The sequence below is a fragment of the Prunus avium genome, chromosome 7 (assembly GCF_965620075.1).
Source record: "Prunus avium chromosome 7, drPruAviu1.hap1.1, whole genome shotgun sequence".
Classification (NCBI taxonomy): domain Eukaryota; kingdom Viridiplantae; phylum Streptophyta; class Magnoliopsida; order Rosales; family Rosaceae; genus Prunus; species Prunus avium.
In genome coordinates, this window is record NC_142290.1 from 27,047,696 (window position 1) to 27,072,422 (window position 24,727).

General features: G+C 37.0%; 2 protein-coding genes and 1 non-coding gene across 3 annotated transcripts; 2 read left to right on the forward strand and 1 right to left on the reverse strand.

The window, feature by feature from the left end:
• The first annotated feature begins 170 nt into the window (after window positions 1–170).
• PP2A-4 (protein phosphatase 2A-4) lies at window positions 171–6,063 on the forward strand. The gene is made up of 11 exons (XM_088244014.1): window positions 171–429; window positions 1,266–1,322; window positions 1,838–1,921; window positions 2,068–2,139; window positions 2,877–2,948; window positions 3,214–3,254; window positions 4,257–4,323; window positions 4,821–5,012; window positions 5,177–5,266; window positions 5,369–5,476; window positions 5,603–6,063. Exons 1-11 carry the CDS (start codon window positions 337–339, stop codon window positions 5,666–5,668), a joined length of 942 nt encoding a protein of 313 aa, XP_088100140.1. The 5' UTR covers window positions 171–336; the 3' UTR covers window positions 5,669–6,063.
• Window positions 6,064–7,579: 1,516 nt separating this feature from the next.
• Window positions 7,580–7,653, forward strand: TRNAV-AAC (transfer RNA valine (anticodon AAC)). Its single transcript has one exon. It is a non-coding gene; the product is annotated as a tRNA-Val (tRNA).
• Window positions 7,654–7,881: 228 nt separating this feature from the next.
• SPP1 (Phosphatidic acid phosphatase (PAP2) family protein) lies at window positions 7,882–11,187 on the reverse strand. Its single transcript, XM_021949111.2, has 8 exons — window positions 10,824–11,187; window positions 10,611–10,706; window positions 10,400–10,474; window positions 10,145–10,275; window positions 9,689–9,792; window positions 9,471–9,599; window positions 8,671–8,786; window positions 7,882–8,421 (listed from the first exon to the last, which is right to left on the reverse strand). Exons 1-8 carry the CDS (start codon window positions 10,983–10,985, stop codon window positions 8,011–8,013), a joined length of 1,224 nt encoding a protein of 407 aa, XP_021804803.1. The 5' UTR covers window positions 10,986–11,187; the 3' UTR covers window positions 7,882–8,010.
• Between the last annotated feature and the right edge of the window lie 13,540 nt (window positions 11,188–24,727).

The following is a 24,727-nucleotide window of genomic DNA, read 5'->3' on the forward strand; positions in this document are numbered from 1 at the left end:
ATTATTCAAATAGTGATGTACAGGGTTTGGGCTGGGCCTATCAGTCAATCCCAGACAAACGAAACGAACGGTGTCCAATGTAAGAATAGAAACTCAGTAAGGGTAATTATGTAATTCAACCATTACGTGGCAGCGGGTGGCGTATAATGCAACGCCTACACACCCACTCGCTCTCTCCTTCACGCGCTCTCTCATTTTTGTCTCCGTCCTCTCACCTCTGCTTTAAGCACGATCAGAGAGTGAGGACCGGAACCAATCTCTGAATCTGGGGTTAGGGTTATCCCTAATCCGAATACCAGTAATCCCAATTCGATTCTCGAAGCAGAGAGAAGCAAGATGGGCGTCAATTCTGTATCCTCGGATACGAGCAGTGATCTGAACGAGCAGATCGAGCAACTTATGCAGTGCAAGCCACTCTCGGAACCACAGGTTCTGTACATTCTTCATTTCTTGAATTCGTTTCGTTTTTACGGATGATTGATTGGTGTTTGATTGGGAAATTTGGGGATTAGGGTTGGGTTGCATGGAAAATATAGGAAAAGAAATGGATTCATGGGATTTTTTATTTTCTGTTGGATTTGTGAGGATTTCTAATTCTGATTGAATTTGAGTTGGTATGTTTGTATATAAAGAAAAGTTTTCTTAGCAACTAAATGGGGGATTTTCTTTTTCTTGTTTGTGTTTTTGTAGTGATGTAATTCAGATTCTGATTTTTGTTATTTTAAATCAAACTCTTTACTTTTTCTTAAATTTTTGTGCTTTGATTTGTTTACAAATTATTGGGACAAGTAGGGATAACTTATGAGCTCTATTTAGTAGTGATGCAGAAAATATGAGCTTTAGAAAAATGTGGCACCTATTGATGTGGGCTATTTTTGGATTTGGATGTTGCTTTTCACCAAAATCAGTTTTAGAGATGAATCATTTTGTCATGATTTTGAGCGAGGTGCTGGGTATTTTGAATTTTTTAATGGAGAGAGGGGTAAAGATGTTTTGGTACTGAAATTTAACGATTTTGTGGGAAAGTTGTGAAAATATCCCACCATAGAAATGGCTATGGAAAATGTCTGTGAAGTATTCTATGTCAAGATTTGCTGCAATTTTATCAAAAAAGAAAAAATAATCTTCCGCTTTGAGTATCAAAACCCTCACTCTTCAACATCCACTTCGTATCTTTTCTGAAATATTTGTAATCAGTGTAGCAAATAAAGCTCCCAATTTTCTCTCTTCTCCAGAATGATCTTTTCTTTGTTGCTTCATTGTAGGTGAGAGGGTTATGCGAGAAAGCAAAGGAAATTCTAATGGGAGAAAGCAATGTTCAGGTGCAGTCTTTATTTACTGTTATTTCATTTTGCGTGGGTCTTCTTTAACTTTTAATTTCTGGAATATATTTCAATTTCAATTTCTGGATGTGTGTGTAGTGGGAAATGCATCTTGTCTCGGAGACATCAGGGAAGCCGTGTAGGCTCCTTTTTTATTTTTAAAGATAGTATCGTATTGGACTTTAAGTGATTAGTTCAGAAGGTAATATATTACTATTGTAGTTATTACTCATATAATTTTGGCTAGTATTTGTTAAAAGAGATTAGTGTAATGAGATAAAATTGTTAATATTGTTATTCATCTGAACTAGTTGATCTGGTGTTGGCTTAGGAATGGCTACTTTATGTGCAGGAAGGTTTTAATTTCTTTTTGTAATATTTTTATTTGTTGTAATGTTATGGTTGATCACTATCCACTATCATTGCATTACAGCTCTGTTTGAAATTCACTTGAATAGTTAGATCTTTCAAATTATACAGGGAGTCATTAATTTTTTTTTCTTCATGTACTACAGCCTGTGAAAAGCCCAGTGACAATTTGTGGCGATATTCATGGGCAGTTTCACGACCTGGCAGAGCTTTTTCGAATTGGAGGGAAGGTATCAGTTCTGACTATGACCTTTTCTATTCAATTCTTCTGTGTCAGTCTTGTCTTCCTTTATTTGGGTTTTAAAATATACTTTTGATTATTATTTGTCAACATTCTTATCAAGGTCTATCTAAATGATATTATTTTCTTTGACAGTGTCCCGATACCAATTACTTGTTTATGGGAGATTATGTGGACCGTGGTTATTATTCTGTTGAAACCGTGACGGTATGTAACCATCAATTTACTGGATTTTCTTATGCTCCTGACAAAATATCATTTGAAATTGCACAAATTGTAGTGTCATGAAGTACTGCTGTAGATTTGTTTTTCAGTTCCCATACTAGTATATGCGCAGACAAGTACAAGAACAAATAATAAAGAGATATTCCACTGCCTTGTTTATATTTTGATTCTCAACACTTGGTGCTCAATTTGTGAAAAGCTTGGCACAGTTTTCATTTTGCATCATTTTATTTAGTGTATGGGTGGATGGGTAAGGTTGTTTGCCTTCTCTAAGTTTTAAAAAGAACTTCCTAAACTCTCAGTGTTGAATTAAAAATTACCAAGTAAATGAATATGTGTGTGTGTGCATATACAATATTACTTGCATGTGAGTGCTTTACATTTGATTTAAAGGCACTATCCCCTTTTTTGTCAGTTAATAAAATTTTCCTTGAAATTCTGAGTGACAATCTATGGAATTCAGGCTAGCATTGGGTTGAGTGCATTGTTTATGATATATATCATCTAAGGGGGCCAGTCATGATTTGGCAAGACAATCCATCCGGTTAGGGGCCAAATCTTGTCAAATCGCAATGCTTCAATTTTTGACTAGCTTTGTATAAAGTTGGTTTTTTTTTTCTCCCTTAAAAATGTGTGCCATCTGATGTCTGTTTAGCAATTTTTCATTATTTTCATGCTTTTAAAATTCGATGCTGATAATGATTATTACGTTCATCCAGCTCTTAGTGGCCCTGAAAGTGCGTTATCCTCAGCGTATCACTATTCTCAGAGGAAACCATGAAAGTCGTCAGGTATTTTGCCTTTCACCAAGTTATTTTGACTTATTTCGTCTCGATTTCAGCAGCTGCCACAGAGCTTACATTTAGTTTCTTTTGTCACAAATGGTGTCGAGTCTGTTGAAAAAGGATATTTTGTTATTGTTTGTTTTTACTTGGTACAGTGCTGGTTCTATGACTAGACAATAATAATCTACTGTGCGTTTATAAAATTTAAATTGTGCTGGAGCATTGATCTGGAGACCTGTTTATAGCTTCATATTTGTATTTTTTTTCACAGATTACTCAGGTTTATGGGTTTTACGATGAATGTCTTCGAAAGTGAGTATTCTGCGCACACCTTTCTTTAGTGTAAAGAACCTATTATTTGAAAATACTAGTTGCATTTAATGTTAAATTTGTAATCTATGTCATGTTGGAACGTGAATTTTGATGAAAACTTGTGAGAAACCATGAGGTTTCTTTTGATTTTTAATTTTGGGTTACACACCGGGTTTCTTCTACTTACAGGAAAGAAAAAGCATATAAACTTTCATAATCAACAAATAACTGGTTAGAGCAAATGCTGGAAGGAATATGATTAGTTGAACCAAATAAATAAACAGGATTGAAACATATAAACATATGATTTATTTTTGGACATGAAGACTCAAATCAACTGAGAGTATGAAGATGTGATAGTTACTTGCCAAACCCTAGCTCGAATGCTTTTTCTGCCTGAGGTCTTAAAAAGTAGAATCAAAATTGTACCCATATCAATTGAAGGCATATTAGTACCATTTTGGTTACCATAGAAGGCATACTAGTACGTTCTAATCAAACTTCTTGAACTTTATCCTGACTGGTTAGCACTGATTCTCTTTAAAAACATTGGTTTGTTATTTTCATCTCAACAATATGAGCAATCTCCAGTGCAAATTAGTACAGCATAGTGCAGTTTTGAAAGCTTCTATTAAGTTATGCTGAATCCTTCCTATTGTATAGTCTGTTTGTTTAGTATATGGCATGGTGCAACACTTGATGCAATAAATCATGATAGATTAGGTTCAGGTTAACATTCTTGATGGACTTTCACTTCTGTATCATTCTCTTAAGGCCTGTTGCTTGCTTGTCATTCGGGTACTGGCTTGACATTTTTATCCAGTGTTGTAATGTAAAAACATAGCTTTTTGAGTTCTTTTAGTTTCTGGCCATTTGGCATTTCAGATTAAATTGTACTTTATGTCGTGGTTGTGTACACTCTCATGCACGTAGAACAATCTATTTGCTTTTAGATCCTCTGGAAATTCAATGATGGTGCATCTTCTGCTGATTTAATTACAGGTATGGCAATGCCAATGTTTGGAAGATCTTCACTGACCTTTTTGACTACTTTCCACTGACAGCATTGGTTAGTAAAAATTTTCCATTTTGTCCATGTAATATTATTGTGGATACAAATGGAATGAAAAGTGATGATTTTATAAATATAATACATTTTCTACGAGCTGATTTTGTGGTTTTCTGCAGTTTACATGCACCTTCCTCATTTATTAGGGTCACTTTAATATAATGCAATTAGTGAACACTTAGATGTCTTGCTGTGTTGGTGAGGAATAATGGTAGGTCAAAACACTGCAAGTTTTAGCATTCTTAATTAAAGATAAAAGCAGGAGAGATATACTTGTTCAGATTATTTCTTTAGATATATATATATATATTATGTGAATATTTGGTGAGCTGATCCTGTTGTTTGCTGCTTGTTTAAAGTCACTTTTTCTCTTTGATTGGGCTCACTATAATATTAGTGTGATTAGCAAACAAGTCTTCAGTATGTCTTGCTGAAGTATATTTATTTTAAACGTTGATCACCTATTATGATACTCGTCTGTGCTTATTTCTCTTTAGGTTGAGTCAGAAATATTTTGCCTGCATGGTGGGTTGTCCCCTTCCATTGAAAACCTTGATAACATAAGGAATTTTGATCGTGTTCAAGAGGTTCCACATGAAGGGCCGATGTGTGATCTGTTATGGTCTGACCCAGATGACCGATGTGGTTGGGGTATTTCACCTCGTGGTGCGGGATATACTTTTGGTCAGGTAACTTTAAATATCTCATAGGTTTCTTTTATATTTATTGAAGATGTTGCACCATCCGAAGTTCAAATGGTCACCTTAACATTTAGTGTATATGACTTTTGGGTTATTGTCTATCTAGTTCTTACTGATCAAATATTCACTTTTTGTTTTTCTGATTTTGGCAGGATATATCTGAACAATTTAATCATACAAACAGTTTAAAGTTGATTGCAAGAGCTCATCAGTTGGTTATGGATGGATTCAACTGGGCTCATGTAATTTTTTAATCTGTGAAACTTGAGCTGTTTCATTGTCTTGTTTGTTTGGTACACAGCAGTAAGGTTTATTAATGATCTAACATTGTGTTGTCTGGACAGGAACAAAAGGTGGTTACTATATTTAGTGCACCTAATTATTGCTATCGCTGTGGGAACATGGCTTCTGTTTTAGAAGTCGATGACTGCAGGGGCCATACCTTCATCCAGGTTCTCTCTCTCTCTCTCTCTCTCTCTCTCTCTCTCTCTCATACACAGAAAAACACACACATTGAAGTAGTAAAACATGGCTAAATTTTGTGCATGCATGAAATGTGAACTTTTTTTTTTTGGCAGTTTGAGCCAGCTCCTAGAAGAGGAGAGCCAGATGTTACCCGTAGAACACCTGATTACTTTCTGTGAAGCTGGTGCATTGATGCCATTTATTTTGTGGCTCCTCCGCTCTTCCACTGCTGGTTGCACATTGTTTTTGCACAAGATGACTATTGGGTTTAAAATCTAAGTCTACCTGTCTGGTTATAGGATTCCAAGACGATGTAAAATACACAGGTAAGGTGCCTGCTGATTTCACTTGAACCTTGCTGGATTTCCTACCAAATAGTTTGCCTAGCTGTTGACACACCGTAATTATTGTATCATATCCAGCAGAATATGTGGATATTCTTTTTGGTTTTTGTACTTCTATCTTTTTCTCCTTGTACGTTTTGCTCACCCATCCCATTCTTTTGGGGCTCTCAAGGGTGCATGGAACTTTATTATTAGTGGATGTTTTGCACTTCTATTCAATTACTTTATCAGTGATGATTGGCAATGTGATGGTTCTTTTATGAATTTCACTTTCTCCCCTATAACGCAAGAGAACACTCTCCGAGTGCTCATTGTGCAAATAAGTGATTGAATACAAATGTAAAGGGTTCATTTGGATGGAGGGATTTAAAGGAATTGTGGTTGGAACTTACGACTGTGACAGCGCAGGTTCGTCTAGTTAACTGGACATAATTTTTACTGCTCTAACTGGATCCCCTATCCGCCCTGCCTATCGATTATTTTTTTAGTAGGGTTGCCTTTTTAATTTCAACGTCTTTTTAAGCCACTACGCATGGTCGAGACTTTTTTCAGTTGAGAGAAGTTCTAAGTTATGCATGCCACTGCACATTTGGCATGTACAGCTGTTTTTTGCGTTTAGTTGATGTCTTGTGAATCAAGGATTTGTTGGAGGGATAACATGCACTCTGTTTCCTTAAGTTGACAACCAATGGCTGGCAACAGCTAACAATTGAAGGGATTCTTCCAGGATGTCAATAAAAGTATCATAGCCCTTCTAAGATGTCAATAAAAGTATCATAGAAGAGTCGCGGACTCAAAAAACACTTGTATGAAATGGAGGTAGCATTGTTTTACTATTCCTGGTCAATAACAATATGTCATGGGAAAAAGTTATCACGTATGTTGTAGCATCATTTGTCAGGAATAGCAAAATAGTGCTATTTCCATTGCAACAAAGTTTTTCTCCACCGACTCACCACTTCATTGCATCACAGCATGTAAAAACATCAAAATGATTTGTTCAACAAAAGCAGATCAATTTTGACATTGATATCATCTCAAGTTGGCAATTATCGAATACTGTTGACCTTCAGTTTCCACAGAAGAAGCAAATGTTCAAACATGAGGGATTCTGCAGTAGAAACTGAGTAGGAAGCATAGCAAACAGGGTAAAAAACTGAAGTCCTAAAAATGAACAATTAATAACAAAAGTGAAATGCAACGTTATGTACAGGAGAAATGTTGTGTGTGACCCGCTCACTACTTTTTCTTGGGAGCTGCCCGGCAGAGTGTGCCAATTTTTGCTGGGGTGGGGTTAAGGATGGCAGATAAATCAAAAAACAAGGCGATAAGGTGACATGCCAATTGGTGTCTTGTAATATGCTGTCCTATAAAGCTCAGAACGCATGATTTAACCTCAAAATCCAATCCTTCCGATTTGGTTGCACGTTTTGTGCCTTCAATCCTAGACAGAAAATTCACTTTAATGAACAAATCTTGGCTATCCATTCCTACCTTTTTATGTCTTGAATTCGCTAAAGTCGCAATGGATTGTAATACTCTCTAATAGCCGCATTTAGTACTTTTAACAATTTATTCAGTCAAATATGAAAAATTTATGATCAATTGATTTTGAATCGAACCCAAAATTTAGTCATAAAATGGTGGGAAAAGTCATTTAATGCCTCGAATGAGAAATTGCAAGCTGCGCTTACCATAGCGGCTGAAAAGATTGTATACTAAAACATTGTGAGCTTATAATATCAGGGTTTCGTGGTGTAGTTGGTTATCACGTCAGTCTAACACACTGAAGGTCCCCAGTTCGAGCCTGGGCGAAGCCATATGTTTTCTTCTTTTTTTGCCAAATTTAGAAAGGGTAAGGGGCTGGCGAGGCCATATGTAGGACAATTTTTTTTTTCAATTCTCTTCAGTTGAGTTATTAGGCTTATTTAAACGACACTTCATCTTAACCTCCATTGCCATTTTAATTTCCTCCTACACATTCAAGATTTGCAGCTCTTGGAATGAAAGCCCTGAATTGACCAAATTGTGTTAAATCTGGAGAAGGGTTTCTGTGGAAATAAGCAAAATCGATTTATGTTCATACTACAACATATATACTATTTACAAAATTGAACAGAGGACACATTTCCATTGGGAAATTTAAAGTGCTTGCTAATCATAAGAATAATGAGGCATTACAAGCTTAAATGAGCGAAAAGGGAAGGAACAAGATCTACCACGGACCATGCCAGGCCCGCATACTGAAGGAATCGTATACCAGTATCAACATCAAATGAGTCTTGGCTGGAGAAAAAGAACAGCTTTTGGACATAACCTGATTGCTTCAACCCATCTGATTTTTTCCCATTACTTGAACCCTTTAGCGACGCAATGTAAGTGGTGGATTTTATTGAAATGCCCAAGGTGTTAGCTAGCACTGGAAGAATCCATTTAGCAAGAGCTTTACTGCAGAACTTCACAATAAGTATTGTCGGTATCCCCACAAGCATTCTTCCCGTAAAGCCAGGGATTGTTAATTGTGATGTAAATACACGTGGAACAGCTTCATGGTGAAACTGATGGTATGTCTGCTGGACCCCAGATACCTGGATAACATTGTTGTTTTTAATTATGAATATTATGAGAAAGCGTATAATTTAGAGAGCACAACTTTGCATAAATTTCGAGAACAAGTTTATATCTAAAACTATTGTGAATATAAGAACTAAGAGTATTAACATGATAACATATATCAATCAGCAATATGGATGATTCAAAATAAACTTTGGGTAATAGTAAATGAAAATTTCAAATAAGCAACAATGGGTGATGTTAAAGGATAAATGATTGCTTACAATTCCTAATGCAACACCATTGAAGGCTGTGTGGTACTCAAAACTTGGAGTTGGAAATTCAGGAGTTGGATAAGCAAAGAGCAATATGAAGCTCAGGGCGGCCCAAAAGTATGTAACTGCAATAGAAACAGTGTGCGGTAAGAATACATGCATACTTGCCAAGTTATAAATTCCTTAATTCATTTGTCATTGCAATTCCAAGAGTCTTAAGGTAACCCCATTCTAATTATCTCAAACGAAGTCCAATAAGGTTTACGTTTCAACATTCTGCTTTAACCTGAACCAGATTTATGAAAATCCATAGCACAGTTTTGGACATCACAAAAACAACCCACTTACGACTTCAAAGTCCCCGTCCCCAGTTTCTAAAGGGTGGCTCCCGTTTATTAGATAGAACAGGATATGAAAGCATTTGTAGAAAGTTTTCAAATTGCATTATGACTTCATGTGTTCTCATGTGAATTCATGTTCCTATCGGACCCAATTTCATGCCCGTTTCAATCTTGCAAGGGATATACTCACAGAACACTTTCTAAAATTGCCATCTCTGTATGGAATGTATCCCATATCCTGACATGCAAAAGTGCATGTGGTGGGCATATCTTCCTATTTGTGTATTTTCATGCTCGCCATCTTTGGGGCTGCCACCTGACAGTGCAGAAGCTTCATCTTGCGTTATTAAGTTTTCAAAAGCTTAGTTTTGTTTGCTATTTAGGTTGTTTCGATCAAATTATCAAAAACATACAATGGTAAGTTGACTAGCAGCCCAAATTATCAAAAGCTTAGTTTTGTTTGCTTACCATTTTGTCCCGAGACTATAAAATTGTCAACATATTCATGAACACTGAGCCAGAACCTAAGGATCACCAATCCAATAGCAAGCCCACCTATGATATCAACCACACTGTGCATGCCGAGATAAATCCTTCCTATCAAGAAAATAAAAGTTCAGCTTGGGGATTAAAGAATAAACAAATAAAGTAGCTGTCGAAAGCTCATTAGAGAAAAATAAACTCACCTAAACCAATGAGACCCACAAGCAAGCAAACAAGAGCGAATCCAGCAAACTTAACATGGGAATCTTCATTCTGAGTATATGATAGGATGTAATGCAAAAGGTATCTGGAAACCCCTAACACAAGAGCAAATGTTCAGTGTATATATGACAGTAATTCATACGTCATGAACTTGACTTTCTGACACACGTATTGATAAAATGCTGGTTAGTCTTGAATAGAAAAAGTTTTGCTTCAAACTGTGATAAAAGTCTTTAGCCAAAGGCATAGCTTAAACCAAATGTCTTGACTCACTCGGAGTATATATTCAAAACCTTCATAAGCAACAGTATTTATAACCTTTTGAAACACGTTTATCATTAGGTAAGCCTAAAGGTTTATGCTTGCGAAAACAGCTTTCTACAATGTTGGCATAGGTTTGCCTGGCTGCATGTATTTGACAAGAAGCAAGTAAATACCCGGACAAGCAAACTGTGTTTAGAGTGTGAGAAGATGGCAATCCATATTCCAATGCATTATCTTCCTCATCTTTTGTAGCGGTTATTCTTCTAACAGGTGGACAACTAGGTCTAGGAGCTGATACCACATCCTATGCACACAAAACACAGAAAATATGTAACTTGGTATATGAACATGAAGCACTTAACCAACTTTATTTATAAAAATAAAAAATAAAAAATAAAAGATAAAAACAGTAAGAAGGAACTGATTACCTTTATACAGTTCCCCATATAATCACAGAAAGCCATCAACAGGGTCATTTGTCTAGCCAATTTTCCATGCCCACTCTACAAATGGTCAGCGAAGAGCAACACAAAAAAAAATCTCAGAATGCTGATTAATATAGCAAGCATACAACCCAAAAATGACATAACAGCAATCACACAAATCAAATTCACCATTAAAGGGAGAAGAAAAGCATACCCAGAAAAGCAAAGGAAGAAAGGCAGTATAAAAGGGCACAGAAACAACACAGGACAAGCCAGAGAAGAAAGCATCCAAGAACCTATGCTGGTAATTCTGAAAAATCCAACCAAAAAACAAATTCCAAGAAGAAGAAAAGTCAAATATAATTGAAATACACAGAATTGAATAAGAATGATCATCTGGGTCATCTTGGTTTTAATAGTATGAAACCTGGATCTGGAGGATGAGAGGAGTGTCTGTGGTGACATGCTGAGCCACCCATGGTTGCAGAAAAGATCGAAGCTTTCGAGTCACATCGAGATATGAAGCTACTATACTCCATAACACAATCCCACAGAGTGTCGCCCCTTGCCACACTGCTATGCTCTCCATTCCCTTCTCTTTCTCTCTCTCTGTGGTGTCTCTCAGAGAGAAGGATCGGAAAGGGAGAAGAAGAACAAGAAGACTAGGAGAGGCGCAGAAAACAAAGAAACCAAAATTGAAAAACAAACGGTAGGACTTGGACTTTGGCCAGAAACAAGTTTTTTTCTTTCTTTCTTTACACAATGGGATTATGGGTTTTGTTTCTGTTTTTGGGTAAATAAATAATATCATTTTTATAGTTATACCCCGAAATCATTTGTCTGAGCTGGTTTGTTTTTTGGACATTTGACTGGCAGGAGAAATGTCTGCCACACAGAAGAGAACCTTCCAGTCCCAAAAGCCAAAATTTTAAGTAGAATATTGTTATATATATATATATATATATATATATAGTCCCCTTCTATTGAGGGATCCCTCAAATAATTTTATTTGAGGGATGCCCTTTAGGGTACCCTACAATTTTTTTCTCAATGATCCAAACCATCTATTTTTTAGATCTTCATTCATAGATCATCCTTACAAAAAATTAGACAAATCGGAAACCATTTCGATATCCAATTATGTCCTACAAAATCAACGAACAATGGTGCATCAAGAAAATACTCAAATTTCAATAACACAATTGAGTGGTCAAATGATATCGGATTCAAGTGATTTTTTGTAGAGATGATCTTTGAATGAGTATCTACAAAATAGACGGTTTGGATTAGTGAAATACAATCCGGAGTGGGGCCTACAAGGGGTGTCCCTCAAATAAGCTTATTTGAGGGATCCCTCAATGGAAGCTCTATATATATATATATATAAATATTCGTCATTGTGCATAAATTCAATTTAAAAATGAAGTTTCTTTAGCAAACAAAAATTGTATTATGAATTGTATTAACATAAACAAATTAACTTATTAAGCACTTTAATTACAAGTTCAAATTCAAATTCTTCATTTGAAACTTCTCCGCAACTTCCTTCAACTTTTAGCTTTATTTTGCAAGTAGCTTGTAGCTAAAGTGGTTAAAAGTAATTACTATTGCATCCAAGAGGTCATGTGTTTCTCCCCCAACATCGCTTGTATTATCTATTTTCCTAATATAGGATAACTCTACGTTCTTTACAAGAATGGTTCAATATAATTTGTGGTGGAAGGAGAGTTAGAAGGAAAAGAAACAAAAAACTCTGCTGATGTTGATTTTTTATTTTTCAACAAAATAGCTGAAACATCAAGGAAAGGGGTTGTCAACTGCTTATTTAGTTATGAGTCAAATTAAAAAAATTTGCCACCGCGTTATCCATAAAGAAGGACAAGCAATATCAAAACTCATGTTTAAATCTAAACTACTCAAAGAAGAAAAAGAAAAAAGAGGTGCATGTGTGTGTGGAATGGGTGGCCAACAATTGCAGAAATGTCTCTTCTTCTAGGATGGCCTACCACCAATGCTTTATGGGGAGCTCTTCAAAGTTGACCAACAGTGCGTTTCATTTAAAAACACTTTGATTAAGAGAGGAAAGGTTGATAATTTTTTTTTATCTAATCAAATTGTTCATCCTTTATTAGCTTTGAAACAAAGTCAAAGTTGAGTGTTTTTTTAAATTTTATTTGGATGGGGATGGTGTTGAAATTTCAAATCTAATCAAATACATCCAAAAATATCATATTAAAATTAATTATTTTTTTATCCATGAGTAGGATTTTTTCTCAGATAATATAGATAAAAATTACAAGCATTCAATGAGGGGGAATGCTAGCAACATTCTCTCAAACCTCCTCTTTTGGACCTTCTCCATTTTTCTCATGACATGTGTCACTTTTCTTACACTAAAAACAATGTAGTTAATGCATCAAATAAGATAACATTTGTTTCCAAATTTACCCTTATTTTTTGTATTGATTTTAATGTTTCCTTAAATTTATTATCCAAATTTGTTACAACTTTCTTATCACCTTGTTAAAAAATTAAATAAGAAAAAACATTAGTTTTTTGTTTTCTTTTTTGAATAACTCCAACAAATAAGACTTGCCTAATTAATGGTTTAGAAAAAAAAAAAAATCAATAATCAGACTTACCGAATTAATGGTTTGAAAATGCAATCAATGAACTTCCTTTTAAAACAGACTTCCTTAGAAGGACGTATTTTGTCTGTATAAAAAAAGGATATATCTTTTGTGGATTTTTTAAAGGTCATTATTGGGTTTTTTTTAACAAAAAAAAAAAACGTTTTTCCTCTGAAAAAACAGACATTTTCTTTATAAAAAAAAAATAGAATTTTAAATTTTTTACATATGGTAAGAGAGTTGTTAAAAAAAAAGGATAAATTGAAGGACAATACATTTAATAAGGGTAAACTTGGAAAACAAAAGGTGGTTTGTTTGATGTATGAATGTCATTATTTTAAGTATATGTTATGAGGAAAAGGAAGAAGGTCCAAAAGAGAAGGTTGGAGAGAAGGTTGCTATCATTCCCCATCATTTAATGAAACAAACGCTAACAGTTAGTTCTTTCTCATGTGGAAATTTTTACATTTCTCACTTCTTCACATGCACACTGCCTTTCCTTAACTGGTCTGTCAATTTTCTATTATCTCTAAACTTATTGATGTGTATGAGTTCCTATCGTGTATTGGGGGAACAAACAAAAAGGAAGACAGATTAGTCAATGAAATAATGTATGGAGTTTCCATTATTTCTCTATGTAATTTTCATATTAAATGATGAAGAAAATTCTAGAGGAAGACAGATTAGTCAATGAAATAATGTATGGAATTTCCGTTTGTTGAGGCCCAAAAATCCAAGGGCTAGGCCCAAGCTTATTCTTGGCCCAACACAAATAATTAATCGCAAAAAAGAGCTCGATTGGGACGTAAGAGAAATTGTAGGGCGTAGCTGTTCGGTTCATTTTTACACATGATTTTTCATGTTATTCACCCACTATTTTGAGTTAGTTCTTGACATTTTATAGCTTTTTACTTCCTTTTTGTGTTTTCTTAGATTTTACCTTGGTTGGAATGAAAATGAGCTAAAAGTGCATTATTGGTTATAAATTCTGTTTTTGTTCATTTTCGTAGGTCAACTTCTTGGCCTGGGATCAACATGCTCTGGTGCTCGGATGAGGTCATGATCTTCATGAGACTTGTTCCAATGGATGTTAACTACAACATATCCAAATTTGAGCTCCATTGGACAAGTATTGCCTATCCATCCAATCCAACATGTTACCACAGCTCTGGAAATCCGGAATTGTCCAGCTTTTACCTCCTTTGTGTTATCTTGATTTTCTTGTTACCATAACTCTTGGTAACAAGAAGTTACCTTAGCTTTGAGATATTTTTTGAAGCCATTGGCATCTTATTGAGGACAAAACTTCATCATGGCAAGGGGACAATGGGCTAAGGCTTTATCAAAGGTGGTAGTTTAATATTAAAAGGTAAAAGCTGGAAAGGAGGAGAGAGGGAAGAGAAGTCAAAGGTGCAATCTGATTTGGGGAAAGCTTGAAACGGGAGAGAAGAGGATTCTATCATTCCAGACAACTAGAGAGCAGATTTTGGAGATTTGGAGCTAGGAGAAAGCCAAGGTGCAGCCAAGAAAAGTGGAGAAGAAGACTTCCACCATTGATGATCTTGAAGCTTTCATCATTTTCTGAAAATCTGTAAACTCTTTCTAATTTCATTTTGAGTTTGTATTTGAAATAAGTATGAGCAACTAAACTCCATAGCTAGGGCTTAGGTTGAAGCCCTAAACATGATTACCTTAATGTTTTGATACTTGAGTGTATGAATTTCTAGATATTGTTGATGAATTCCAATTCACCAAATTAATCTATCCTTGATGTGTGTTTTTCCTTGGTTGGCCATCTTTGAAAGCATGCTTCTTGAGATTGTTGGGATTATGTGTATCTTCATGTTATCCTAAGCAATAAATGGATGAAGTAAGAATCATCCATGTGAATTGGTTTCTTGAATACCTAATGTAAACACCATGCTATTAGGATTCTTGTGATGTTCATATTCTCTTTGAACTTAATGGGTTCTCCTTGTAATTGAATCGAAGTACGAACCATACCTAGGTTCGGTTATGGGGAGGGCACAAGTATTGTAGCACGAACCATGCACTTTACATACATTAGAGAGAATCAATGCGTCTTGAGCCACGAACCATGGTCTTGATTGCGAACATCTTCATCAACACGTTTAGAGTTCATCACTTGAGTATTTATGAACATAGGTAGAATTGTTTAGGGTGGATTCCGAAACCCTAGTGTTTGTTACATTTTAATTTCACAATTCGATAATTCATCTCTGCCTTTCTCATTTAAATTCAAAGTCCATTTACTTTCATGCAATAGAAATAGATCACTTGAAACAAATCAAAACCCCCCCCCCCCAATGTGTGTGTGAGTTGTGAGTTCGACACGTGGTGTGTATTTGATACTGAATTTTATTTGTTTCCGTAATTGTTTTGGACTTTTGGTCCGCGTTGTGTTCTTCCATTTTCTGTGCTGAATCCAACCGTATAAAGAACGTGAATTTTGGACGTACGGTTGGAAAGTTATAGGCAAAACACTGGACAGAGGTCGAAACTGAAAAACAGAGAAAACGAATCTGCCCAAAAACGACCGGTCGCTTTTACCTGACGACCGGTCGCTTTTCAAGTCAAATTTTGAGTTTCGAATCTGCCCAAAAACGACCGGTCGCTTTTACCTGACGACCGGTCGCTTTAGCACTGTTCATAGGTGATAAATGGGTGATAAAAGGGTGATAGAAAATGCTGTTTGTGTTTTTGTTTAGTTTTCTTGTGTTGTTTCATTTCTTTTACACTTCTTTACTCATTTTTAGTTTCCATTTTGCATTTGTGCATTTGTGGTGTGTCAATTAAGTGTTCTTTACGTACTCAAATTAGAACTTATAGGAAGCCGACAAGTTCTTCGTGGGATCGACCCCGTACTTACATAATCTATACTTCAATAGATTCGTGCACTTGCGGGTATTTTTAATTGGTTGTTTGCACATTAATTTGTGTCCTCTTAGGAATGCAACAATTTTTGGCGCCGTTGCCGGGGAACTGGCACGGTTGCTTATATGTTTTGTTTGAGTATGTTTAGGGTACTTAGTTTTATTTTTGTTTATTTATTGTTGTTTCATTTTATCTTGATTTGTTTTTGTTTCTTTTTCTTATAGGAACATCCGACGAGTCACCTCCACCATCACCAATGGCAGCCGCAACTGAAATTGTGGAACTTACTATGCAAGAATACTCCAATAAAATTGTGATGGAGGAAGCAAATGCTTTTGGCTCATTTCAGAATGAGTTGACTATGAATGAATATTTCCAACAAACATACAATCCGGAGTGGAGAAATCATTCAAACTTCTGGTGGACCGACAATCCAAATTTTCAACAAGGGTCATATCAACCATATCAAGGCCAATATAATACTTGTCCACCTTATGGTCAACCTCAACATTACACTCCACCACAATCTTACCAACAACCTCAAGGACCGACTTTGGAAGAAATTGTTGCTTCAATGGTTAGAAACACAGATAATTTCATCATGCAGAGGAATGACACTCACATGCAGAGGAATGATACCCACATGCAGAAAATGAATAAGGCCATTGCTAATCTAGAAAATCAAGTGGGGCAAATTGCTATAGCTTTGAGTCGAAGGGAAGTTGGGATGATGCCTAACCAAACAGTGATACCAACCGGGCATGAGCATGTTCAAGCAGTTACCTTGAGAACTGGTAAGGTAATTGGTGAAATTGATGGTTCTAAAAATTTGATTCACAATGTTGATGACATGCAGGTTGAACAAGTGACTGAGCCTAAAGAAAAGGATGAAAGCAACAAAGAGAAAGATAAACAAGCAGCTTCTTCATCCGAATGGATCCCAAAGCATGAACTTGCAAGAAGGGCAAGAAAGGAGAAGGTAAGTCGTGAATCTACTGATGAAGAAATCTTACGTGCCCCTTTTCCTCACAGGCTTATGAGTTCCAAAAAAATTCAACATGCCAAGGACATATTGGAAACTTGTAGGAAGGTGCAAGTCAACATTCCTCTCTTGGAGGATCTTTGTACCAACAAGAGGAACTTCAAAGATGACGAAACTATTGCATTAACGGAAGAGGTTTCTGCTGTTTTGCAAAGGAAGCTTCCTCCCAATTTACAAGATCCAGGAAGTTTCACAATTCCTTGTATAATTGATGATAAATTGTTTGAGAAACCTTTAATTGATTTAGGTGCTTCAATTAATCTAATGTCTTATTCTATTTTTGAAGTACTAGAGGAAGACAAGCTGAGCATCCATGTTCCAAGTACCAATCATATGTTCAATGTCATTCCTTCTACTCAAATGAGAAGGCCACCCGATCCTAAATATGTGCCTCCTCCATCTAATCCACGTATTGAAAAGCTGTTAAAATTGCTTTTGAAATCTACTCATGCGCATAAAAAGAAAAGAATACGAAATGGGTTGATTAGATGGCAAAGAGATTTGAAGAAACTTCATGTTCGGCACAAGGAGGCGATTGAGCCAAAACCCCCTAAGTGACCATGGTATGTTGGAAGTCCGGCAAAAGACTTTAAACTTAGCGCTTCTTGGGAGGCAACCCAAGGTGAATAGAAGAAGTTTGTTGTCGTCCTAATCGCTTCAAAGTGGAGTTTCTCTAGACTCAAACTTTCTTTTATTTAATTTTATTTATTTTATTTTTGTGTTAGGGTTACAATTTTCCAACCAAGGTAATTTCGAATTTCTTGTTTTTTTTTTCTCTTTGTTTTTCTTACTCTTTCTTTCTTTTATTTGTTTGTGTTTCTATTTTGTTAGTAAGTTTGGGAAGTAGATTGCTTCATGATTGCACACTCTGAACTTTGGCTCAAATGCTTATTCCATTTCATAACATGTGATTACATTTATAAACTTGAAAATCCATACATAAAATTCCTAATCACACGTTCATTGTTGCATTCTGCGCCACCTGAGGCTTCTGCTAATTGCCTCTGTCTGTTCTTGCTTGTAGAATCTGCAGCAGCTCTACATGATCTTCGTTCCTTTTCTGCAGCATCTCTACATGCTGGTTGGCGCTGTAGAGCCGCTTCTGCAGGTCCGCCACCAGAGCTTTCAGGGCCGCCACCTCCTCAGCCAGTGCTCTGCACTCTTGTGTTCTCGCCGTTAGGCGCATACCCAAATTAGTGGCCGAGACCGCGTTGAGCACGGTCAAGTTGTGGGACTCGTCTACTGCCATCCTGTCTGACCGCTGTGCCACATGCAGATGATCTGCAGCTGTAAGTCTGCTGACAGACATGCCTTCCGGCAATACTGCCCTGCATGGCACCACCTCAGAGAAATTTGAGGCCGAGCCATGGTGGTATGAGGAGTTTGGGAAGATATGGTTTGGAGGAGCCCGTGTCTGGCCATTTGGTGGTGCAAGGGACAACTCAAGGTTAAGGTCATCAACAAGCATATCTGGGGATGCCATTGATTTTTCTGTCTGGGCTTTTTGATGGTTTTTCTTGAGTTTGCAGGTTGAAATGCAGGATGCTCCTTCTTTCAACCGAGAAGTGGTTTAAATAGCCATATGCTCATAAGGGAGCCGACACCACTTTGCATTTCCTGCGCAATTTGCGGTTGCGTCCGGTTAAAAGGGGAAGCATTTCTACTTTCGCTTTGCTTTCTTTTCCTCCCTGTTTTCTGGTGCATTATGTTTTGATTTCTTTTTAGTTTGTCGTTTTTGTTTTATTTCAGTTGGGGAAGTGTGATTTGTGTCTTTTTCGTTTGTCGCATTCCTTTTATTCCGGTTTGGGGAAGTGCGTTTTGTTTTTCTTCTTTGTCTTTTGCAACTTTCTTTTCTTTTATTTCCGGAAACGAGAAATTTAAAATTTAAAAAAAAAAAAAAACAAATACACGGAAAGGGCAAAGACAACCAGGCACACCACTAATACATTAGAAATTATTCTTTCACAGTGCTCGGTGTCTCGACCATTGGACCTTTGAGTTTAGCCCTATGGCTATCCTCTTCCGGGGCTTCATGCACAGCCTCTTGGGGCTCATCACTCGAGCTCCCAAAGATCGCACTCTTAGCTTGAGCGTACCTACTCTCGCGATCTGTTTTCTTGCGTTTACCCGGTTGGTCCAGGTCCTCCAGCTGCTTTCTCATGTCATGGGCGTAAACGCTTACCATCTTTGAGAGATTTTTGTTCTCTTCCCGCAACGCCTCTAGCTGGTGTCGATTCACCTCCACTATCCTTGCCCTTTCCCTTTTTAAACTTTTAATAATACTCTGGCACTCCTCCACCATACTTCGCTCCGCCGCCAACTGACCTCTTAGCACCTCCACCTCATGGGACTTCGCAAGTAGGCGATGACCCACACTTGCGACTGTTGCGGTGCTTTGCACGCTTAGTGCCAGAGCATCGCTCACGACCCTGTTGTCATCCCTTGCTCCCAGCACCCGTATATCCTTGGGAGTCACTAGATTTCTAGCAACTCCAAGGGCAACATCGTTGTCCAGCAGTATCGAGTCATTCACTGTCACGTGCCCCCGTGCGGAGGCAAAGTAGGGCATCCACACTGGTGCCACTGCTTGGCCCCGAGTCTGAGTCGGTGGAGCTAGGTTGAGATCCAACGAGAATGGGTAGGAAGACGCCATTTCAACTCTTACTTTCTTTTGTCTTTCTTTTCTCTTTTGTGTGTTTCTGAGTTTGTGTGTTCTTCCCCAACTCTTTCTCTTCTTCTTTTATAGAGTTAGTTTTTACGTAACCCTAGCCACTGCGCTTCTGCGTTTTGCGCGGCCCTTACGGCCTATCCCCTTAGGTCACCTCACCTGGTCCCCAACCCCTTTAATTACAGTTCCGCCTTTCAGCGCTTTTGAGAAACGAAAGTCGTCACACCTTCCTATGAAGCCAATAATTCTGGCTTGGGACCGTGAGAGAGACCTCTGCTTGTCGACACGTCTCTCACTTTGTATCCCGTGACTCACAGGTGCCGAGACTTTAGGGCCCACTTTTTCTATTTTACTGAGTCCTCGCTCTTTGTGCTTCTGACTTGGTTTCTTTGTTTTATTTACTTTCTTCGCTTTTGGGCTTTCGTTTGGGTTGGGCTTTCATTTGGTTTGTGCGTTTCTTTGGGTTGGATTTCTGCATGTGTAAGACTGTTGTTAGGGCTTACTGTTTTATTTGTTTCTGTTTGGATTCGTTTTTGTTTTTGTTTTTGCGACCGTGTTGTAGTTGTTTTTCGTGTTTGTTCTTGTATTTACTTGCTTTATTCCCTTTAATTCTTGTTATAACGTTGTTGATGCCTGAATTCTTTAACATTGAGGACAATGTTTGTTTCTAAGTTTGGGAAGGGATAGCAAGTCTTTTTCGTTTCACTTAAATTCTTACTTTCTTTTATTTTGTTTTCTTTTCTGTTTTGAGTTTTTTTTTGTTTTTTTTTGTTTTTGTTCTTAAGTCACTTTCCGGACATATATGATGAGATTGTGATGAATGTTTAAATGACTTGATTGAAAATGCTTTAAAAATAAAATAAAAAATTGTTATTCACTAAATGGCATCGCTCTAGCATGATATGTTTGAAACCCTCCACGCACTTGCCATTTGTTTCATAATTCTCTAGTTGAGGGACTTGCATGATCCAAAGAATTGTATCAAGCATGAATTAGACTTGTATAACCATATAATGTGAGCTTTGAGCCTTGTGCTTCAATTCATGAGTGTTATACACATATTCTTATTTTCTTGTCATCCGAGTTGTTGTTTGATCTCATTATTCATTGACTTGGTTGAACACTTAAAAGACATCCATTCTTGTGCAATTTGATTACATGACATTTGAGAAATGATATTAAGGCCCTCTTTGGACCGTTTGTGCCTTTCAAGCTAACCCTATGCATGCTTAAGCATGATTTTCCATTGTTAACCACCTTGAGCCTATATGTATGCCTTTTCTTTCAAGTAACCAGTTATTACTTCTAGCCTTAGCCTGAAAAACAAGAATTTACCTTTCTAAGGAACTCGTGAGCTTTAATTTAGATGTGTTTTTCATGCTAAGTTTGGGAAGGGTTTTTACTTTCAAAAAAAAAAAAAAAAAAAAAAAAAGAGTACTTCACTAAAAGGGTGAAAGAAAAGAGAAAAGTTGTGGTTATTTGGCAATGGATTCAAATTTAAATTCCATGTTTCTTGGTTGGCCTCAAAATAAATAAATTGATGGTTGTTCAAATGGAAGGAAGGAGTGTGAATCGTAATTAGTGGAGGTATAAGGCTTTGTGGTCTATTTGATCACCAAAAAAAAAAAAAGTGAAAATCTCAAGCGTGATGTTTCAAAGTCTTTTAGTCAACGATTATATGCTCTTACATTGTGAGTTCCTTGGACTTTGTTGTATCCATATCCTTCATTTCTTACTCACCTTACACCCTTAGCCCCATTACAACCTATAATAAAGACCTAAATTGATCCTAAATGTCATGTGGTTGATTTGCACACATTTTTCAGCTTTTAAGTGTTTAGCATCCTTCTTGAGATCATATTCATGCATGTTTTTCATCTTGCTAATTGTGAGTTAAGTCCCTTATGGTTTAACTCTATTCTCATACTTACTATTGAGTGTTGCATTGTACCCCTCTTCCGAGTGATTCATTTGTGAGAGGACAACTTTGGTGAGATTTGAAGTTACATTTGTGCTTGGAATGATTTTTGAAGTTGTGTAAAAACTGAAATTGGAGAATGAGTTCCATTTGGCCATCATACTACTACACTTGAGCATGTTGTGTTATGAATTTTGCCGCCTTGTGAATAATGTGTAAACTGAGTTTTTCTTGTGAAAACTTTTGAGTCGTTTGCATGAGTCGCTCTCTCTTTGGAAAGTGTTCGGAAAGTTTGTTTCGAGTCTTGTTTTAGTTTCTGTTTTGCTCGAGGACTAGCAAAAGATAAGTTTGGGAAGTTTGTTCGGTTCATTTTTACACATGATTTTTCATGTTATTCACCCACTATTTTGAGTTAGTTCTTGACATTTTATAGCTTTTTACTTCCTTTTTGTGTTTTCTTAGATTTTACCTTGGTTGGAATGAAAATGAGCTAAAAGTGCATTATTGGTTATAAATTCTGTTTTTGTTCATTTTCGTAGGTCAACTTCTTGGCCTGGGATCAACATGCTCTGGTGCTCGGATGAGGTCATGATCTTCATGAGACTTGTTCCAATGGATGTTAACTACAACATATCCAAATTTGAGCTCCATTGGACAAGTATTGCCTATCCATCCAATCCAACATGTTACCACAGCTCTGGAAATCCGGAATTGTCCAGCTTTTACCTCCTTTGTGTTATCTTGATTTTCTTGTTACCATAACTCTTGGTAACAAGAAGTTACCTTAGCTTTGAGATATTTTTTGAAGCAATTGGCATCTTATTGAGGACAAAACTTCATCATGGCAAGGGGACAATGGGCTAAGGCTTTATCAAAGGTGGTAGTTTAATATTAAAAGGTAAAAGCTGGAAAGGAGGAGAGAGGGAAGAGAAGTCAAAGGTGCAATCTGATTTGGGGAAAGCTTGAAACGGGAGAGAAGAGGATTCTATCATTCCAGACAACTAGAGAGCAGATTTTGGAGATTTGGAGCTAGGAGAAAGCCAAGGTGCAGCCAAGAAAAGTGGAGAAGAAGACTTCCACCATTGATGATCTTGAAGCTTTCATCATTTTCTGAAAATCTGTAAACTCTTTCTAATTTCATTTTGAGTTTGTATTTGAAATAAGTATGAGCAACTAAACTCCATAGCTAGGGCTTAGGTTGAAGCCCTAAACATGATTACCTTAATGTTTTGATACTTGAGTGTATGAATTTCTAGATATTGTTGATGAATTCCAATTCACCAAATTAATCTATCCTTGATGTGTGTTTTTCCTTGGTTGGCCATCTTTGAAAGCATGCTTCTTGAGATTGTTGGGATTATGTGTATCTTCATGTTATCCTAAGCAATAAATGGATGAAGTAAGAATCATCCATGTGAATTGGTTTCTTGAATACCTAATGTAAACACCATGCTATTAGGATTCTTGTGATGTTCATATTCTCTTTGAACTTAATGGGTTCTCCTTGTAATTGAATCGAAGTACGAACCATACCTAGGTTCGGTTATGGGGAGGGCACAAGTATTGTAGCACGAACCATGCACTTTACATACATTAGAGAGAATCAATGCGTCTTGAGCCACGAACCATGGTCTTGATTGCGAACATCTTCATCAACACGTTTAGAGTTCATCACTTGAGTATTTATGAACATAGGTAGAATTGTTTAGGGTGGATTCCGAAACCCTAGTGTTTGTTACATTTTAATTTCACAATTCGATAATTCATCTCTGCCTTTCTCATTTAAATTCAAAGTCCATTTACTTTCATGCAATAGAAATAGATCACTTGAAACAAATCAAAACCCCCCCCCCCAATGTGTGTGTGAGTTGTGAGTTCGACACGTGGTGTGTATTTGATACTGAATTTTATTTGTTTCCGTAATTGTTTTGGACTTTTGGTCCGCGTTGTGTTCTTCCATTTTCTGTGCTGAATCCAACCGTATAAAGAACGTGAATTTTGGACGTACGGTTGGAAAGTTATAGGCAAAACACTGGACAGAGGTCGAAACTGAAAAACAGAGAAAACGAATCTGCCCAAAAACGACCGGTCGCTTTTACCTGACGACCGGTCGCTTTTCAAGTCAAATTTTGAGTTTCGAATCTGCCCAAAAACGACCGGTCGCTTTTACCTGACGACCGGTCGCTTTAGCACTGTTCATAGGTGATAAATGGGTGATAAAAGGGTGATAGAAAATGCTGTTTGTGTTTTTGTTTAGTTTTCTTGTGTTGTTTCATTTCTTTTACACTTCTTTACTCATTTTTAGTTTCCATTTTGCATTTGTGCATTTGTGGTGTGTCAATTAAGTGTTCTTTACGTACTCAAATTAGAACTTATAGGAAGCCGACAAGTTCTTCGTGGGATCGACCCCGTACTTACATAATCTATACTTCAATAGATTCGTGCACTTGCGGGTATTTTTAATTGGTTGTTTGCACATTAATTTGTGTCCTCTTAGGAATGCAACAGTAGCTACATAAGTTATGGGCCATGTGTCATGCTAAGCGAGCATGTGCGAAAGGGCCAATAATGCACCGGCTTTATAAATTCACGCTCACAGACCTACTCATGTTACTTGGCTCGATCATGGCTTATTGTGACACGATAAAGCTCAAGCACAAGCATGATAAATAAACACGTGATGCCATGTAAAGAATCACTATTCTAATACCAAGCCATACTACAAAACTCAAGTGGGCCCAAGCCACGTAATTACCTGGGGCTTGCTGAGAAGGTTGTGGTATGGATGGGTACGAGCACTCACAAGGCCCATTGAGGGTTCAAGGGATGGAAAGTTTTGGGGCTGCTTGGGAGCCCTAAAACTCAAGCCCGTCTCTTGGGTCCAAGCACATGGGTTAGCATAAGAGAGGGAGAAAATTAATCCAACGCCTTAGGAGGATATCTAGTATGTTGCAACACTTAAGCCACATCAGTAGGACGCCCAAAATAAAACAAATAGGCTATTTCCAGCAGTTGGACGAAAACCCATCGAGTGCTGGAAGTAGCTGTTGGTTTTAAAACATTTTTAAGAAGTTGATTTGAACATTAAACATACAAATTAATCAAATTAATTGCAGCGGAAGAATAAGGTGGTTGTTTAAATTCAAAACAAAACTTCTTCCAAGTATCTTAAGCCATG

Excerpts from the sequence above, each read along its gene's own strand:
- PP2A-4 (XM_088244014.1), top strand. The coding sequence starts at position 337 with ATGGGCGTCAATTCTGTATCCTCGGATACGAGCAGTGATCTGAACGAG. Across the intron at positions 2,949-3,213 it reads GAAACCATGAAAGTCGTCAG|ATTACTCAGGTTTATGGGTT; the intron begins GTATTTTGCCTT and ends TTTTTTTCACAG. Across the intron at positions 5,477-5,602 it reads GGGGCCATACCTTCATCCAG|TTTGAGCCAGCTCCTAGAAG; the intron begins GTTCTCTCTCTC and ends TTTTTTTGGCAG.
- SPP1 (XM_021949111.2), bottom strand. The coding sequence starts at position 10,985 with ATGGAGAGCATAGCAGTGTGGCAAGGGGCGACACTCTGTGGGATTGTG. Across the intron at positions 8,787-9,470 it reads TATAGTCTCGGGACAAAATG|TTACATACTTTTGGGCCGCC; the intron begins GTAAGCAAACAA and ends TTTCTATTGCAG. Across the intron at positions 8,422-8,670 it reads ATGGTGTTGCATTAGGAATT|GTATCTGGGGTCCAGCAGAC; the intron begins GTAAGCAATCAT and ends AATGTTATCCAG.